A 20,796-nucleotide genomic window follows, 5' to 3' on the forward strand; every position below is an offset into this window, starting at 1 on the left:
AAGCCCTGAGTTACCGTTGTGTCATAAATGAGACATGCCTTGAGTTGTTGTGTGGCACATGAAAGGTGACTTCTTGCCAGGTGGAGAACATCTAGACTTTGGGAGATTTAGCTGCAGTCTAAAGATTAGGTATGATTTTGTGCTATATGAGGCGTGACTTCTCGCCAGTTGAAGACGATCTAGACTTTGGGAGATTTAGCTGCAGTCTAAAGACGAGAGTCATAGTTGTATGGTATATGAGAAGTGACTTCTCATCTGTTGGAGACGATCAAGACTTTGGGAGATTTAACAGCACTCTAAAGACGAGAGTCATGATCGTGTGGTATATGAGACGTGACTTCTCGCCAAGAGCAGACGATCTAGACTTTGGGAGATTTAGTTGCAGTCTAAAGACGAGAGTCATGATTGTGTGTTATGAGTCGTAACTTCTTGCCAAGAGGAGGCAGTATAGACTTTGGAAGATGCAGTGTCAGTGTAAAGCTGAGGACCTGGTTTTCTAAGATGTGAGATCGATCTCTTCCCTGGAGGAGAGAACCCATACCATACTCTGAGATGTGATGTTCTTTCTCTGGTGTGCTGTCCTGGTTGGAGCCGAGGATCTGGCACGTGCAAGGCTGTCTTGGGTAGGACACAGATTTGTGAAACACCCTAAATCTTGCTCCTGTTGTTCCACCCTGGACTGGTTCCTCCACTTTCCTTGTACCTCGATTGCACAACTGCGGCAGAGTAACTTTAAGGATAGTGCCTGCGCTATATGGGGCAGTGACGCGGCGGTGTGAATGCAGGCCGCCTTTAATTAAGAGGTGCTCTCACTCGTTCGCATAATTATATTTTAATACTTGATGCCCTACAATATGAAGCTGCTCATTGGTGTCTGTGTTAAAGACGATAATAGCAACGAGGTGTTACCGCAGTACTAGCCAAGAGTGCCTGTGGAGCGCATCACCCTGTAAAGTCTCTAAGCCAAAAGACCACAGAAGCACTAGGTTTGACAACATTTGAAGTGTGCTCCTTCAGGACAGTGTGCATGGAGCTTCAGTGCACAGTGTGTGTAGGAGATGAGCCTAGGATGGGCTAACGTGCTGACTTAGTTACATGTTCTGCATGTGAAATGGAGGAAGGACAGGCCTGAGGGGAGTTTGTAGGCTCTCTCAGAGGGGTGGCGCCTCTGAAACACCAAGGCAGAGGCATTTCCATGTCAGGCAAACGTTTGACATGCGTCTGACTCTACCCCAAGTACTGCCCGGCCTTTCAGACGCCCCCACATTTCCTACAGAGACGAGCCTGCCAGCAGTTTACAGGTGCTCTTTCCACACAGTCCCTAAAGGCGAGAATGTAAACATAAGGAGTGGACTCCATGCATTCTCAGTCTCCACCCCTCCCACGCACTTCTCTCGCGGACTTTCACGGAATGATCCTGGGTGGGAGTGCTCCGTTTCCTCTTGCACCACAGGCGTCTTCCACTACACAAACCAGTAGTGAAGAATCTCGCGATGACGTAATCGATGCAGGTGGGAGATGGAGTCATTCTGCACAGGGGAAAGCAGACGTCTCTAGTTGTGCAACCGAGGGTTTTCCACATTCACCTCTGCAGAGAGTGCACAGACTGATGACGTAACACCTGCGCCTGTCTGGTATCGCCAGGCCCTCTATCAGATGCAGCAAACATCTGATCCTGTCTGGTATCACTTGACATTTGGTGATGCACAAATTCAGCAGAATTTACACACTTCACTGCCAACCTAGGATCAGCCTGTGCCTTTGTTGCTAGAATGATTATGCAACACATTCTTTAGAAGTCACAAACTCTGTGCTATCCTGACACCTGGGCCTGTCTGGGATGACTTGACATGCAATGATGCACACATTCTACACAATGTATTCACTCCTCTGACGTCCTAGCACGAGCCTGGGCCTCCTTTAGAATTTACAGACTTTTTTGTAAGCAATGTGTGGATGAACTACAGGGAAGGATGGATAGTCCTCAGATTGTATAATTTTTTCAGGCCGGCTTCCGTGCTAAGGCTACCACCATTGACCTAGTCTTTCGTTTTTTACTTATAATTTGGAAATATATCGCTTTCTTCAAAAATCATTTGTTTTTGTTTTTGATTGCTCTAAGGGGTTCGTTCGATCTGGTCACCAGAAGCAGATTGTGGGAGGTCCTTGGATCAATGGTCATACCCCCTTCTATTCTTGACGCCATATTTAGGCTCCATCAGTCCAATTGTGCTCAGGTCTGATGGGGCAGGTTGGGAGAGCTAACTAGCTCCAGTCCAATTGGGGTTCATCAGGGCTGATTCTTGGCGCCCACCCTAATTTCTTTGTGTATATGATGTGATAAATGATCTTGACAGCGGCACAAATGATTCTGATAAATTGAATGGCACAAAAGTTCTAGCACTCCTTTCTGATGATTACACTCTTCTTTTATATAGAACTCCCATGGGTATGTAACATTTTCAAAAAAAGTTAAATGAATTTTGCAACCATAGAAGATTAAAGTATGAAGTGGTAAACCCCGGCTGGCAAATGATTACCTTGAGTGTGTACAGGCATTTGATTATTTACATTTAAGGTTGGCCAACTCAATAACGCTGGGCCCTCAAATCCAAAAGAGTAGCCTCTTAGTTCAGCATAGAGTTGCAGCGATTCTAAAAATGCATAGATCTACACGGTCTAGATCAGTTTCTCTAGCCCTGCAAGTGTATAAGCTTAAGACCCAATCTGCAGCATTAAATGGACCAGAAATATGGGGATCCACCAAAGTGAGCATCTTGATCACAAAAGAGAATCAATTCCCTAAATCTCTTTTAAATCTTCCTCAGAGCTCACCAAATTTGACTTTGAATTTTGATACTGGCCTAAAAAGCAATGGCCATTCTTGCCTCCTTGAGGCCTCTCCTGTTTTAGGTAAGGCTGTGGCCCCACCATGAGTTGTAATCTTACAGAGCTGAACTATAAGAGGTTATGGGACTTGACACCAATCTAAATATAAGGTGCTGACACTATGTGCAATCCTGTTGTTTTCGATTAGGAATACAGGTGATGTGACACAGTGGTCGAAGTGGGGAAAAAAAAGTAGGGGAACTGTGGGTGGAGAATCAGGGGGCGGGAATAACCGAAGATTGAATCAGTGGGCGGAGTCAGGGGTGTGGCTAGAAATACCAAAACATGCCAATTTTTAGTACGTTTAGCATTTCACTGACCAGTTACAGCTTATAACGTTATTTAATTCAAACAACGGATAAACATGTTTATTTGAGGTTTAATTCAGGAAAAAGCAAACACTCGTAGGGAATACAGGTTTATGTAAAGCGTGCAAAATATAAGCAGGAACAACATGTTACCTTAATGCTTTTACTCTCATTGTTCAGAAATCCATGATTATTTTTTATCTCAAACATTGAGGTCATGAATACAGGGTTCCTCCTGTACACATGTGTTAAGCAGGGCTCAGAAGAGAAAGGGACTCTTCAGGAGAATCTAAACTCACGGAAACCCACAAAGGCTTCTTCACATTCATGTTAGCCAAGTAGCAGCTTAATCATAATATAGCAAAAAGAATAACTAGTGGACAGAATGCAGAACACTATCATACATTCATCCCAGTACAGAGATCTGGGCCTAAATCCATCGTTTCTTTGATCGCCATTCCAATCTGGCCCCAGCCATATGCAAATCAGTCTTGATCCTACGCCCAATGGGAACAGTCCAGCCCGAACTGCCAGGCCAGGTCCTCCCTCGACTGGAAACAAGCATCCTGGGACCGGTTTCAGGCTTTCAGCCCTCATCAGCCAGGATAGCTTGATTCCAGTGGCATGGAGAGCACGGGACCCACGTCTGGGCATACCCGTCCCACTCTAGGTGACAAAAGCAAAAAGAATAACTAGTGGACAGAATTCAGAACAATGTCATACATTCACCCCAGTACAAAGATCTGGGCCTAAATCCATCGTTTTTTGCACACCATGCCATTCCAGTTTGGACCCAGCCATATGCAAATCAGTCTTGATCCTGCACCCAATGGGAACAGTCCAGCCCGAACTGCCAGGCCAGGTCCTCCCTGGACTGGAAACAAGCATCCTAGGACCGGTTTCAGGCTTTCAGCCCTCATCAGCCAGGATAGCTTGATTCCAGTGGCATGGAGAGCACAGGACTCACGTCTGAGCATACCTGTCCCACTCGGGGTGACAAATGCAAAAAGAACAATTGATGGACAGAATGCAGAAAAATGTCATACATTCACCCCGGTTCAGAGATCTGGGCTTAAATCCATCGTTTTTTGCCCACCATGCCAATCCAGTTTGGACCCAGCCATATGCAAATCAGTCTTGAATCTGCACCCAATGTGAACAGTCCAGCCCAAACTGCCAGGCCATATGTATTCAAGTGTCCTTTCATTCGGGAAGTGAACACAAAGCAGTACCCACTGAACTATGCACATAAAATATTGCTCTTTGATATGCATGGTACATGTTCTTTGCAGAAGGCATATTACCCCTCTGCTCTACCTTAGATGAGTAAAACAGCCACTAGACAAAACATGCTCCAATCTCTCTCCAGCAGGTACATTGATCACCAAAGTTATCTTGGCACATGTTTTGTTGACCGAAACCTGCTGAATATACGAAGAACTTTGCAGTGTTTTTAAAACTCCTGCACTTGTACAAAACCGGTCCCCACAAACTAAACTAGCCCCCTACCCTTCTAGTCACCCTGGGAAATGCCTGCTCCTGCCATTTCACTGCTCCTGTCCAGTCAGTATTCCTGCTCATGCTCGATCAACACTCCTGCTTCGTCAATTCCCCAGCCCCCTCCCTTCTCCTGCCCCGTCACTTCTCCTGGCGCTTCACTTCTCCTGCCCGTCACTTCTCCTGCCCTGTTCACTGCTCCTGTCCCGTTCACTGCTCCTGTCCCGTTCACTGCTCCGGCCCGGTTACCGCTCTTGCTCATGCCTAATGACCGCCCCTGCCCCATCACTTATCTGCTTCGCCACTTCTCCTGCCCCGTCACCTCTCCTGCCACATCACCTCTCCTGTCCCATCACCTCTCCTGCCCTGTCACCTTTCCTGCCCTGTCATGTCACCTGCCCGTCACTTCTCCTGCCCGGTCACTTCTCCTGCCCGGTCACTTCTCCTGCCTGGTCAACTCTCCTGCCCTGTCATGTCACCTGCCCGTCATGTCACGTGTCCATCACGTCACCTGCTGGTCACTTCTCCTGCCCGGTCACTTCTCCTGCCCGGTCACTTCTCCTGCCCGTCACTTCTCCTGTCCCGTCACTTCTCCTGTCCCGTCACATCTCCTGTCCTGTCACTTTTGCTGCACCGTCACTTCTGCCCCGTTCACTGCTCCTGCCCCGTTCACTGCTCCTGCCCCGTTCACTGCTCCTGCCCCATTCACTGTTCCTGCCCCGTTCACTGCTCCTGCCCCATTCACTGCTCCTGTCCGTTCACCGCTCCTGCCCGGTTACCACTCCTGCCCATGCCTAATCGCCGCTCCTGCCCCTTCAGTTCTCCTGCCCCATCTCTTGTCCTGCCCCATCACCTCTCCTTTCCTGTCACCTCTCCTGCCTTGTCACCTCTCCCGCCCTGTCACCTCTCCCGCCCTGTCACCTCTCCTGCCCTGTCACTTCTCCTGTCCCATCACTTCTCCTGTCCCGTCACTTCTCCTGTCCCGTCACTTCTCCTGTCCCGTCACTTCTGCCCTGTTCACTGCTCCTGCCCTGTTCACTGCTCCTGCCCCGTTCACTGCTCCTGCCTCATTCACTGCTCCTGTCCGTTCACTGCTCCTGCCCGGTTACCGCTCCTGCCCATGCCTAATCACCGCTCCTGCCCCTTCACTTCTCCTGCCCCATCACTTCTCCTTTCCCGTCACCTCTCCTTTCCCGTCATCTCTCCTTTCCCGTCACCTCTCCTGCCCGTTACTTCTCCTGCCCGTCACTTCTCCTGCTTCGGTCACCTCTCCTGCCCTATTACTTCTCCTTTCCTGTTGCCTCTTCTGTCCCGTCACTGCTCTGCACAGTATCCACTGAAAGGTATATCAGGGATGCTTCCCCTTTGCTTTTCTATCATCCCGCCACTCCAGGCTGTTTCTGCAATTATTCTATGTTTTTGTGTAGTACAAGTAGGCTTTCTTCTTATCAAAGTGCCCCAGAACCTCACGCTTTTGTGATTGTGTAACAGGTGCCAAAAGATGCCAACCATTGTCAAGAGGTCTCTGCCCAGAGTCAAAGAGTGAACAGGAATTACAACCTGCTGCCACTCATTCCTGCTGTTGCAGAAATTATGCTTTCCTGGACAGCCACGGAGGGCAAAAGGGGGTCCTGTAGCTCTACCACCACAATTTTCAGGTTCACAAGTCTTGTAGTGACTAACAGAAGCAGATGCTCGCTTCACTACTGGATCTTCTTGGGGGAGTTTGAAAGGGGACTTTAAACTCACAAAGGTGCCAAGTAATTGTGGGAAAAACATACCTTGCTAAACAAGAGTGGAAGTAGTCACGTATTCTCCCATTGAAGACGGCTGGAATGCCAGAAACTGGTCCTCGGAAGCTTGTTTCCGGTCCAGGGAAGGCATGGCTTGGCAGTTCGGGCTGGACTGTTCCCATGAGGCACAGGGTCAGACTGATTTGCATATGGCCATGTCTGAACTGGGGTGGCAGAGTGGGCTAAAAAACGGTGATGGATTAAACCCAGATCTGTTGACTGGGTGTGAGTGTTTGATTGGTTCAGATGCTCCGTCCATCACCACCCCCTTTTGTACCACTTTAATTAGTGGACATCATATACCAGGCCAACTTCTCACACCACCGCTGCATTGCTAGCACATATGAAGACATCGCGCGCAAAAACAAAATGGTGGCCTATGCTAAACATACACAATGGCTAAACAAAAATAGCTATCACTGCATGGATAGCAATGAAGGAGGTATAGACAACAAACAACACAGTTGCCGCGCCCTGCCTCCCCACCTCTGAAAAGCCTCATGTAGCATTGCAGGAAAAGGATGGCAAGGATATTATTTATTTACCCAATTTGACTGGGCCCAAATACATGCACCTGCCCTTTACCCACCACCATTAAATCAGCAAAGCCAAAAACGGAAACTAAATTAGGTTTAAGAATACCTCAAACACAGTATCAACAATGTCACACATAAACAAACTCACAAAAAAAATGGTACACCAGCAAATGGGGAAGAAGTTAGCTGAGAACAGAAGAAGATGCCTGGCTACATGGGCCAGAACTCTGAGAGCAAACCCAAACCTAGCCACCAACAGGTACATTTAGAGAAAAAAGAACACACATTTTGAATTTAATCTTTCCACAACCCACTAAATGATTAGTGATAATATGAAACTATATAAAAAAATACCATCATGGCCTAGTGCAGTGCAGACCAGGCCCCAAAGGTTAAAACAACATGACAATGAAAAAAATACATAAATCATTACAAAAATTTACAAAAAACACACAAGAAAATGGAGAAAAGGTATATTTAACTCCAGACCTCCACCATAAAATATTGCAAATGTTTTCCATTAAAAACAGTTAATTTGCAAACGTCAGGCCAACCACCAATAAAGATACAAGATGAAATGTATAGGGTGCACTTTCACCCGAAGGTATGATGGCGCTAATACACCGGGGAGAGCAGACATTATGTGTCAAACCCAACACTTTACTGAATAGCCAAGTTTAAGTGAGCACTGCTGGCGCATTGTCATTCGAAAGGGGCTAATCGGCCTCAATCGGAATGACAATGGTCCTGTCCTCCGTCTGTGAGAGCTCAGGGCGGGCGGGGGCTGCTGCAGCCTCTGGAGTTCACAGAGAAGTGCGAGCAGCCCCTGGAATCGAATGGAAAAAAAAGTGATCGTTTCTAAGGAGGACTATTCTTGCCGTCCCGGGATGCTTTTTTGAGAGTAAGAAGTAGGGGAACGGACTGGAATAATTTTTAGAAGTAGGGGCACGCCGTGCCCTTCCGTCCCCGCCCACTTCTACCACTGATGTGACAAGATCTATAATCATTCAGAAAAACGGTGTAAACCCCTAATTAAGAACTATTGTGACTTTGTTATGGAATACTGGCCCCAATCCACTAAGAGCGGGAACATGACTGGCCATTTTTGGAGTCATAAGTCTATCCCTAAGTTTTAATATTGCTTAGATGAGGTTTTTCCAGCCTTTTCAAATAGTGTTTATCTTAAATTCAGATTTGGTATTAGCCCCCGTGAAAGCTTTTGCCTCAAATGGCACTCCCACTCAGGCGATACTCCCATTTGTAATTACTGCACTAATACCACTGAGAGCACTGAACATAAGTTATGTTTTTTGCACTGTGTACTGCAAACCCAGGTGAAATGCATTTGCCTACTATGCCTGAGCTATGGTATAAGAATCTATCAAGTTGCTCTTTGAATTTACAGATCTGATACTCCATTCAGCTTCGATTTTGAGGAAGCATGCACGTTTATGTGAGCCCATAGGAGAAGTGTCATAGAATCAAGTAAACTTTTTATGGCAATGTGCACATACGCGTTTTAATTGCTTTTAAAGCTTGTTTTATATTGAATTGTATTTCTACTTGTCTATATTATGGATTGAGCAAACTTCTATATTTTGTATTGATTTCGAGGAAGCGTGCAGGTCTTATGAGGATTTCAAAGAAGATTCCTTATGGAGTTATGTTCTTATGTCAATGTGTGCACAAGTCTTAAATTGTTTTGAATATTTTATATACAATGAATTGTATTATTTGTGTGTTTTATGGGGGTATAACCTAAACCAAAAATATTTAACATACTCAGTTCTATGACATTCTAACACGAGCCTGTGCACTTATTACCAGAATGCCTGTGTTTTTCTTTCTTTAGATGTTACAAAGTCTGTTATAACCTCACAAGACGCCTGTCTGTTAACACAAGGGCTTCTCTTGTGCATATCGGTAGGAGTTAGAGTTCTGTGTTAACTTAACACTCTGGCCTGTCTGGTATCATCAGCTCTTCTCTTGTGCACGTAGGCATTCTTTGATTTACACACTCTGTGATCACATAATACATGGGCCTATCTGGTATCACTTGCTTTTCTCCGGTGCACATAGATATTCAGTGAGGCCTGCCTGGTACCCCGCTCTTCCCTTGTAGATACAGGCATTCTTGGGGTAACACACTGTTTAGTAACCTAACGTCGGAGTCTGTCTTGTATCCCCAGCCCTTCTCTTGTTCACTTTGGTGAGAGCCTGAACTCTGTTATAACCAGGTCCACTGGAATTATGCGATTGTGCGTCCGTTGCATTTTTTGCATAATTATAGATTTGCTGCACTTGCCACATAATCCATCATTGGCTGCTTAATCAGCAGATTAGAACAAACAAAAAAATAGCTTCTAGCTCATAGGATTCAAAAGTTTCTAAAAATGTAGCAACACATGTTGCTGCACAATATAAGGCCCTTTGCACAGGTTGCTTATTGTTATATTTGGGTGCCAAACTGGTACTTTTGAAGTGCAACCAATTCTCTGACAGTATTAACAAGCGTAAAAATGTCAAAATAGTTAAGTAATACATCACAATATATGACGCAATACACTGCATAATTTGCCATATCTTCCCAAATAATTTACCTGATAACCTAACAGTCGGACCTGTCTGGTATTGCTAACTCCTCTCTTATGCTCATAGGCATTCTGAGAGTTACACACTGTGTGATAATATAACACTCAGGTATGTCTGGTATCACCAGCTCTTCTCTTGCGCACATAGGCATTCTGGGAGTAACACACTGTGTTATAGCCTAACACCTGTGCCTGTCTGCTATCACGAGAACCTCTCTTGTGCACACACGCATTCTAGGTGTTACACACTCTATGATACCTGGGCCTTTGGGGTATCACCAGGCCTTCTTTGGTGGACATGCATGGGAGTTACACACCGTGTGATAACCTAACAGGTGGTCCTTTCTGATATCACCAACTCTTCTCTTGTGCACATAGACATTCTGAGACTTTTACACATGTGTGATAGACTAACACTTAGGCCTGTCTGGTATTACCAACCATTCTCTTGTGCACAGAGACATTCTGGGAGGTACACACTCTGTGATAACCTAACACCTGGGCTTGTCTGGTATCACCAGGCCTTCTCTTGTGCACATAGGTGGGAGTTACAAATTTTGTGATAACCTAACACTCAGGCATGGCTGGTTTCACCAGCTTTGATCTTGTGCACATAGGCCTTCTGGAAATTGCAAACTGTGCAATAACGTAGCACTAAGGTGTGATAGCAGAAAGGCCCACCTGGGCCTGTCTGGTATCACCAGGCCTTCTCTTGTTCACATAGGTTAGCACACATTGTGTAATTCCCACCTTACGGTTGTGCCTGTCTGGCATCACCAACTCTTCTCTTGTGCACATGGACATTCTGGGAGCTACACATGTGTGACAGACTAACACTTAGGCCTGTCTGATACACCAGCTCATCTCTTGTGCACATAGACATTCTGAGAGTTACACACTCTGTCCTAACCTAACATCTGGGCGTTTCTGGTAACCACCAGACCTCCTCCTGTGCACATAGACTCGGCCTTCTTCATTCCTTATTTCTCTCTCTAGCACACACACAACACACCCTCTGGGTGCTTCAAACTCAGTCACAGCCTATTTCCATAAAGTCCCTGTGGTCTCTTGAGTCCAGCTCATATTATTCTAGGGGAACATACTGAACTCTGTGAGCTACAAATTAGCGGCCTAAGTATTGTCACCAGGGCAATCTGGGAAGAGCACAGACTATCATTGGAACACACAGCCTCCATGGGCAGCACAGAGACCACGGGGAGCATGCACGAGGAGCATCCGTATGAGATAGACATTCTAATAGCCTAAACCCAGCTTGTTTGCAGTGCTATTTATGTATCTTGTTTTTTAAACAATTCAATGGGACTCGTTTAATGGTCTTAAGAAGTATGAAAGACTAAAAGGTCGATTCCGATCCGGTAAAATGCGCTCCGAATCGTCGTACGGAGAGTTTTTTCCCCATACGAATCGTACCCGTAGACGTCCCGTACGTACGACGAAGTACGATCCGTACCAGGTGCCAAACTCCGTACGAGTCGTACAGGACTCCGTACGACTCAGATCTCCATACGAGTTTCACTCGGAACCGGCTGTACGCGACATCACTACGGTTCGCGGCTGGTTTTTACGACCCAGCAAGTACGATTCGTGTCGGGTACGCGCCGTACGACCCTTTTCCTACGGGAGCCGAAAACAGTCGTAAACGCAGAGTTCGCGCCGAAACAGGTACGGAACGCCCCCCCCGGGTACGGCACGTACCCCCCATGATCGCAGGGGTTCGCGCCGTACCCCTGTGATCATGCGGGGTACGTGCCGTACACCCAGCGTACATGGGGTACGCACCGTATCCCGTTCCGTACCTGTTTCGGCGCGGGAAGCTGGGAGCCTGCCAGGGGAATCTGTCTTGGACCCTTAGGTTACAGATTCGAATCTAACGGAGCCGCCTCAGCCTGCCATCTGTCCAGAGTCGATACAATTAATACCATCCAATTGTGCCATCTACAACGAGAAATGCCAATTAAACGTTCTGGTGTGAGCTGTCAAACACCTTATATACTAAGTTAAATATTATTGGCTGGATAAGAAGCATACCTTGCATATAATATGAGTCAGGCTACCAAACTTATAGGCCAACAACTGCCAAGCGACCAAAAGCGTTGCGACTCCATACTAATATCATTGCAGCGCTATGCAGATGTCTGTTATAACATTCATTTTAAATCATATGGATCATGAAACAGGGGTGGATGTGTTTTATTACCCAGTAAATAAAATAGAGAAAAACAAAACAGAGTTATTCGGACAGTTCACAGGAAAGCCGTCAGGTTGCTTGATTCTTCTTCTTGGAGAAACTAATAAATTGGATCAACTCTGTCTTTCAAGCTAAATTCAAGAAAAAAACCGAGATTTACTATTCCACTACGCCAAATAAACTCCACCCCATGTTCAGCAAAAACTGGAAAAGCAAACCAATCTGGCCTTTGCAAGCTGATGCTGTGTGTGTATGTGTATATATATTTTGCAAGCTTGTGGCACACACATACAAAATGTAAATTAAAAGTAATCATCAGAAGACGGGCTTATTAATATTGGGTATAGCAGCACTTTTTAGTTTTAATGCACATTGCAGAAAAGTATGAGTTTTATTGGTGCAAGCAGACATTTGTACCGTCTTTGAAGTAATGTAAACGGAAGGCCTAGTTTAAACACACAAGGGTGATTAAAGTAATATCAAAAATTACAAATGGAATGAAAACAAGGATTGGAAAAGTGTTATCCCACCGGACCTGGCAGTGAAGTACACTTATTTTTAGGCAAATGTGATCAGACAAAACGCCATCACTCACAGGGCTAAAGAGCTAATAGCTGAAGTGGCCCCACCCATTGCCCCATGCGGAATGCTGCGGTGGGCAGGTGCAAAGTTTGAATGACAGATGAACAGAGCAATGGATGAAGAGATCTGGCCCCAAGCCCCTCTATGTATACATGTATGTTTTTTCAAATGTATTATTTTTTTGATTACGTGAGTCAGGCTGGCGACACAGCTAAATCTATACCTGGGCCAGATCTAAAAATGGCGTTAAGATTTCTCAGAACTTGAGATTTCCTCTACATTGGTCCCCTTTGGTAAATGTTTGGCTGCTCCTCAGCCTAAAACATATAAATGGCATCACACATCTCCAGGCTTACTAAATTCGTTTCCTTCCAACGTATACTTCTAGGCAGTACTTTAAAAATAAATATTCGAGGGCAAGTGCTTCACTAGCCCAGAGTACTAGTTTGCTACCGAGAAGCGTTGTCTACTTATTAATTAAAAGTACTGCACTGCTGCACCCAACTGCTGGCACGCTCCCTTTCAAGCTAAATAAGTGCAGGTGCTCAGGGGCGTATTTACAAACCCATTGCAGCGTAATGGGCTACCCCATATTTACAAGGCCATTTAAAGTCACCCTGCGTGACATTCCATGGCCTTGTAAATATGTTTCCCTTTCATACATAACTCTGCATGAAAAGGGCGTTCCATGGGTGTTGGTGTGGGTGCTCCATGCAACATCCAAGGGACTTGACACATTCCCATATTTACATCATTTTGTACACCTGGGAATGCGTCAGACTCCTCTGCCTCTCCAGGGGAGGCGTAAGGAGGCGTAAGGAGGCTTAACGAAGAGAAATACTTTTATTTCTCCTCGTTTTTTCCTCTTGCAGAGCAAAAGAAAAATGCCTCAGCACAGGCTCCCTTGCAAAATGGCACAAGGGTGTCTGCGCTGGCGAACGGCTGCTGTTTGTGCACCGGCGCAGGGAAGAAGGACAGGAAAGCGGCGTATCTTGTATTTACGACTCAATCCTGCCCTTTTATTTTGACGCACGGCAGCGCAAATGGAAGGCTTCCTGCGCTGCCGTGCGTCAAAATATTGTAAATGAGGCCCTCAGTGTCTAACAGTAACTGCTATTTTAAGAACTTGTTCTGAGAAAACTTAAACCCTCCTTCTGACTTCAGCACTGTCATTCAAGCTCTAGTCATTCCACCTTTAGATGGTGGCAGGGCATTGCTAGCTGCCCTGCAAGACATAGACCCATGTTACAGCACATGGCGTAAACATGCATGGAGATCAGAACGTATTGACCCAAATCTTGGGAATTTCCACTGTCTTCCCCTGGAAGCAAGAACAGACTAGACAATAGAACGTGCCAACTGCAAAGCCCTTTTACATTGGGTCCCCATTTGCCTAAAAGACAAACTGCTCATCGCAGGAGAAGCGAGAGACACTACAAACATAACAGCCCGACTCCTTGAAATCAATCTAAAACTCTCGATCGATCCTTCCTTCTCCTGTCAAGACTCAGAAACCTCTTAGCAAAGGGTCTCCAGCTCAACGAAAGACTGTTCTCTTTCCTTTAAGACTTTCCAACTCACCTATTCAGGATTTAACTTAAAAAATAGTTATCACCCCTGATGTACTTAAATCCTTTAATAATTACTTTTTTGTAATTCTGGTTGGTTGTAAATGGCTCTGCTGCCACTCTGGCTAGGCGTCTGCTATACAAATATCTTGAATAAATAAAAAGGACTTTATTTCAACGAAAAACAATATAGGAGAGTTCCAGAAACGTTCACATTCTTCCATGCACCATTAGTGGGGCAAACTCAAATGTTGCTCTGGAGCCTCGAACTCTCTGTTCCTCTATGTCATGCAGACTATGGGACGAATGTAGGTGCATAAGCAGTAAAGCCCTGGAAAAGAACACGCATATCGCAGTCTTGGTTGGCAAAAAACGAGGAAGCAAAGTCCAGGATTGAGGAGAATAGGGAGAGAGTGAATAGACCCTAGTGAGGGCTTTAAAGCCATGCTGCTGTTATGAGCGCCTAACCCACAAGACTGTGATGCCCTTCCAGCTCCTGAAACCGTAACTTGGAAGACATATCCTCATTGGCCACTGAAGCACAGCTTCTGAAGCCACAACCTAAAAGTTATATCCTCACTGGCCACTGAAGCACAGCTTCTGCAGCCACAACCTAAAAGTTATATCCTCATTGGACACTGAAGCACAGCTTTTGCACCACAACCTAGAAATTGTATCATGATTGGCCACTGAAGCACACCTTCTGCTGCCACAAACTGGAGGTTATATTCTCATTGGCCACTGAAGCACAGCTTCTGCAGCCACAACCTGGAAGTTATATTCTCATTGGCCACTGAAGCACAGATCGTGCACCACAACCTGGGATTTATATTCTCATTGGCCACTGAAGCACCAAGTAATTTTAGGCCAGTGTTCTTCTGGTGACTGTGCTAATTTGCACTGTTCTCACTACAGACAATGCACCTCTCAGACTTGGCGTAGATTGCCTGTTTAGAATATCTGCTACACTACCGAAAGTGTTCTTTGTACCAAATTGTGTGCTACGTATAACGTTTCTGTGCTATCTGGATGTCACAAATTGGATTGGGAAAACAATTGGATTTTGAATGAAATAATGATACAGTATCCTGTAAACAAAAGTAGGTATCTTTAGGGTCTGAAATTACATTTGACATAAGCGTTCTCAGGTGTTGAAGTATGTTGCACAGGAATTATACCATTATGCACAATCGGCATTTTCTGCATAATTTTTTATGTGTTTAATCTGCCACATAAGTCTTAACCTTTTGTACATTCTGAACATATAAAAGTTCTAAATGAAAGTGATAAAAAATACTCCTTGTTTTGCATTTTGAATACGGTGGAGAGCCTGGCACTTTGTGAAGTTAATTGGACCCCCACTTGTCGCTTGATGTATTAGAACGTTGGAGGGATGTGTTTGTGTTTTTAGCAGGCCAGAAACCCCTCAACACATTAAAAATATCTCAATCGAGATGCAAAGAATGATTCATTTCATGTGATAAAAATGTTTGGTTTCACAGTTGGTTTTGATTCATGTTCACATCACTTTGTTCTCAAAGCAGCAGTTATTTCAAGAGAACACTTCGAATTTAGAGTCTCCAATATGTTGCATTCTATTTATGGTCTGTTATCTTGAGTTTTGAAGTGCTATCTAGTGACTGCTTCTTATTGGAAAGGTGTTATTCAACATCCTCAAATTTGCAAACACACAGGGAGCCATGCCACAGCTCTATGAAATTTTAGCAAATAACTCACACGCATAAAAAGGACACTCAGTTTATTACAAGCATTGGGTGCATCTGTGGTTTTGTTACCTACAATTTCACTCTAATAGCCAGGGGAGTGTGCTAATAACAGACATTGTCATTTGCAATCATTTTAGTATAATGGTTTTTACTTAGATTTGCTAACACAACTCCGGTACAGCATTGACAGTAGCAGTGCAAGCTTCCCTGACACAGGCGTTCGCACACATATACACACACTCAAAACACACACTCTCTCTCTCAAACACACACATATCTGTGTATAATGTAATGGTCACCGGTTTGAAAAGTCGTATAGCAGGGTAAAGGCTTCGTGCGTCTTCTGTGGAGTATTGCTTTTAGCCTGCAGCATAAAAGTTCATATCTTGTAATTTAGCTCAATGAGCCTGGAGCACGATGCAGACATGTAGCTTGCTAGGCCTAAGATCCAATCCGTGCAGATTTCAACTCAAATCTTTGTTTTTCGAAGGTGTGGAAAAAGGATAGTGCCAGCAAACTGTATCCATAGTCGCAATATGCTGGTGCCCAAAGTCTATGTTTGATCCCAGCGCTGTATGGCGCATCACTTCCAGCGGGAGCAACTAGTGCATTTGAAGGGTTAGACGATGATCCACCTACCATTACAACATGGATAAGCAGCAGTTTTCATAAAGTGGATCAAAGCACTCCCACTGCACAGAATGGATGTTTCAGCATCCATATACTGTAACGGAAGCACTTCATTTTTGCCTGTGTAATGATATGTGAGGGATACTGGCGTCCCGCACTAACCCTCCTTTGCATCACATGCCATTCATCGAGGGCATAGGAAGACAGCACCGAGCAGGTCAGAAAAACAACCGGGTCCATAGTTCTTATGGAAGCGCTTTTATTCTTTTTAAAGGTTTTTAAGTTTCAGGAAAGTGCATGTGAAAAAATGGGGATTGAGACCAACGCGTTTCGGCCTGGGGCCTTCGTCGGTGTCATAGAGTGTTCTGTACAGAGTGTCTATAAATAGGGACTCAACAGGTCCCACCCACAACCGAAATTTAAAGGAACACAGGTTATTTGTTTTCATACATTGTGTTACAAAACGTTTGCAAAAAAAGCCCTATTTGATATATTTACACTCGTGTTGAGATATTAGTGTGGGTTTAACAAAAATGGGGTGACCCTGTGTCCCTCAGAACCTGGGTATTAATTAGTAAACAAGGAGTGGTTCTGTCCGGTTTACGTCAATTCCTTTTCAGCGCACTTAATGTCACACGCATATTTTGATTATAACTTTCACATCAGTATCTCAAACGCCTGAAGAGAATCTTTACAAATAATAAGGACCGTGACTCGATAGCAGTGTCTACTGTTTATTTTATCAGATTTAAATCTTTCATCAATATTTACATATGTAGTAGATCAAGGCTGTAAACATATGGTGCAATAGTTACATAAATGGTGGTCATGTGACATAGGTGCTCAGTGCTCAACAAGTGTGCAATATATACAGAGTGGTCAGAACTTATGTACATGGGTGGGGGGAGAATAGGCCAGACAAGTATGTTGAACCAATTGCTCTGTTAGCTGATAATGCTTCTTCGGATATTCAGAGCCTTGGTCAATCTGGGCCTTGTGTAGTCGTCGACGTTTCAACATAGTGTGCTCCATTGGGTAGTCACGTTGGGTCTTTATCAGGACAGGATGGGGGAAGAACAATGACAGCCAAATGTAGGCCAGACGGAGTCCTGGCCACGTGAGCAGCAAATGGTGCCTGACGTTAGAATCAGGGTGCACCCGGCTGTTTAATTTATTTAGAAGTACAGGAGAATTCAGTACTGCGAAGGACAGGCAGGCATCCGTCCTGCATCATCGCTGCATTTAGTCAGTCTGGCCTACAGTGCCATTGTCCACCTTTTTGAATGAGTATATGGTGCCATTGCCCACATTTCTCTATGGATTTACAGTGTTATTGCTCCCCTTTCCACATGGAGATATGGTACCATTGCCAACCTTTTCCCGTGGTGCACGGTGCCATTGCCCACCTTTCCAAGTGGATTGAAGCCTCACCATTCACCCTTCCACAGCTCACAATCTTACCAGGCATCTTCCTACAACTAATTTATATCACTCTTTAATGTCTCATTGTTTTTCTTTGGCATATTTGTGTGACTTCTTTCCTTACCCACTCATTAACTGTTAACTCTTCCTGTTTCGCCGCAGGATATTGCGACTCATGAAGGGCAGAAGGAGAACATGGACCAGAAGTTCTTGAGCATCTTTAGGAAAGGAAAGAAGAAGACTGTGGTGAGGAACATGGGCCAGATGGTGCACTATTCCAAAGTGAAGTTTAAATTCCAGCACTGCCAGGTAAGCAAAGTGGGAGCACCATGCACAGGGTGGAGGCCCCTGGGACAGGGCGGGAAGTAGGACCCTAGGGCATCTAGCACGTGGCAGGTTGTGGGCACCCAGTAGAGGGCATGACGCAGATACTAACTAAATGGCCCATGTGGGGGCAAATTAAGAAATGGCAGGGTGGGGGCAAGATGGGAAAGGGCAGGGCACGTGTGCACCCAGTGAAAGAGCAGGGAAGGCCATGCTTGTTGAAGACCTTCTGGGACAGAGCAGGGTGGGGACATACAGAGATAGCAAATGGCGGAGGGCATTATGGGAAAGGTCATATTAAATATCTCCCTCAGAAAGGACATAGTTGGGTTTCTTTAAAAACAGAAGGTGAACTCACCAAGAAGGGCTCAAACACCAATGGCATTGGCTAGATAGGGGTCACACTAGGAAAGGGCAGGGTAGGAGGACCCTGTGAGAGGACAGAGTGGAGGGCTTCCTGTGGGAATGGCTGGTAGGTGGACTCCCTGGAAGAGTGCATTGTGAGGGGCACCATGGGGAAGAACTGAGTGGGCGACTCCTAAGGCAGGATAGTAGGGACATACAGGGAAACAGCAGGGTAGAGATGAGGTATTCTTAAAGACTAATTTACATTTGTTAAAACGCGGGGGTCACTACAGACACTCCACCTCTACTTCAGACCTGAGTACGTTTGGCGTAGACCTTTCTGTTATGAATGTTGTGTATGCGCTGCTATAAAATGGGAATCTCGTATAGAGTTTAGAAACTTTGTCTGTTAGTCACACAGTGGCCTTCCACCTTTCTCCAGTTTATACACCACATTTTAAGCTTTATTGAAAGTTCACTGGGTTTTTTGTTTTTTCCACTTCTAACTCTTCTTCTTGGATAACTCCTCTGCTGAATAAAGGATGTTCGTTTTTAGGAAAACCTTCCCCAAACAGCATAATGTTGTCATTATGGTGCAAGCACATAAGTATCACGGGGCAACCTTGGACTTTCCACCAGCTGTGGGGGTCACTTAAAGGTTTCAGATTAGTAACATTTTGAGATTTCGCCTCAGAAAAACATCAGTGTTCTGAGACAAACATGACAGAGTTTTGTTTATTAGTTTTTATAGTACTTGCTTTTTTTAAACCAGTCAAACAGATGTATTGCTACCAATATAGATATAGTGGGCTTTGGATCCACCCCTTTCAGCTACTGGCTTTCTTTGACCAACCTCTATCAGGCATTGGCTTGAGATTTTGTCAATCACGTCTTGTTCCAGCCCAGTAGTGTATTCATCTCGCCAGTAATGCTATTGGAGGTTTGAGTGTATCCTTCCTCCCCCGTCTAGTGTTTGAGTTAAACTGTGTGATGGACTGTTTTACAAAAATTGCCCTGTCTGACCTCTCCTCCAGTAGCACATTAATCCCAGACCAACTGGCTTTGCTAATGCTTGTTTTTTATTTATCGACTGCAAAGGCAGCACTGTGTTATAACAGATTCAAATGAAAATCCATATGGCAAAGTGAACTCTGGAGAGTTGTGTTAATTACGGCTCATTTTAATACAGACACTTTTTGCATGCCTGGGCATCTTTTTCAAATTCTGGGAGGCTTCCAAATGTTTACTGCCTGCCTCTTAATTTGGTTTACTGATTTGTATTTTGTCCGTGGGTGGTGTCTTGACTGTGACTCAAAGTACTCAGTATCATTTAATGCATGTTGCCCTTTAAAAAAAAAAAAATATATATATATATATATATATATTCAATAGAGGATGGAACCAGTGACTCTCTTAACCCATGATGTATTTTTTCTTCTTTCATATTCAAATGTCTTGATTATATTTAATATATCACTCAAAATGTAGAAAAGCACACCAATGAACGTGAACAGTTCTCGTCTTAGCAAGTTTATTGTGGCGCAATAAGCTGAAAGTTATGTCTGTCCCCCTGAGTCAACTTCATCTGGAAATGTACTTTTTATTTGTAATTTTTAATAGGACCCACATGCACTTAAAGTTTCCATAAAAAGATTAATTGCCTACTCCACCCTAAAAAATACAAAACCACAAAAGTTGGCTCAGTGACCCAGAAGACCTCTTGAAAGGCATGTTCAGGGCTGCCTTTTGGGTTTTTTGGGAACAGGCCTAACCGGCTGCGGCTGTAGCATTTGCTGACACATGCTGAAATGTTTTGAAATTTGCAACCATTGCAGGAAGTGAATGACTGCTACCTGGAGCTCTTCCAGGCACACCTGTATTTCCAGTCTCGCAGCCCGAAAGGCCTCACGTACCAGGTAAGCCCTCGCAGTTCCAGGAGCGCGGCGCAAATATGCAGCAATGTTTTCATGAGGATAAACAAGCTTGCCTGAGCGACTCAGTCCATAGTGCCAGTGTAATATTCACTCTTAGTGGCCCTTCATGGAGCCCAGGCCACAAGCAAATGTGTCTCTTGGTGTTTAATGTCAGAATGTTGACCACAAAATATTGTGCTACAAAAATATCGTAGGAAGATATTGACAACAATAGTGTGCAGTTTTGCATATATAGATAATTAATTATACATTTACTATTTTTAACTCCACAATAATGTATTGAAAAGGGACATACATGTAGACTTGACAGTATTCTTGCACATTTTTTAGGAGTCGATAATCTGGTGGTCTACTGATAATACGATAGGTGTTATTTGTAATCCACTCAATTGTACACAATGCATCAGACTTGATGAGATGAAAGGCTGAGTCCCAAGGGTC

General features: G+C 44.7%; 1 protein-coding gene across 2 annotated transcripts in view; it reads left to right on the forward strand.

Annotated features, from left to right (window-relative positions):
• Positions 1–20,796, forward strand: part of PLEKHN1 (pleckstrin homology domain containing N1) — a 102,444-nt gene that overhangs the window by 14,685 nt on the left and 66,963 nt on the right. For both annotated transcript variants that reach the window (XM_078642351.1, XM_078642352.1), the window contains 2 exons: positions 17,915–18,061; positions 20,257–20,337. In XM_078642351.1, the coding sequence (XP_078498477.1) occupies positions 17,915–18,061; positions 20,257–20,337 (228 nt within the window). The remainder of the gene's footprint in view (positions 1–17,914; positions 18,062–20,256; positions 20,338–20,796) is intronic.

The sequence above is a fragment of the Lissotriton helveticus genome, chromosome 5_1, assembly GCF_964261635.1.
Source record: "Lissotriton helveticus chromosome 5_1, aLisHel1.1, whole genome shotgun sequence".
In the NCBI taxonomy this organism is placed as follows: domain Eukaryota; kingdom Metazoa; phylum Chordata; class Amphibia; order Caudata; family Salamandridae; genus Lissotriton; species Lissotriton helveticus.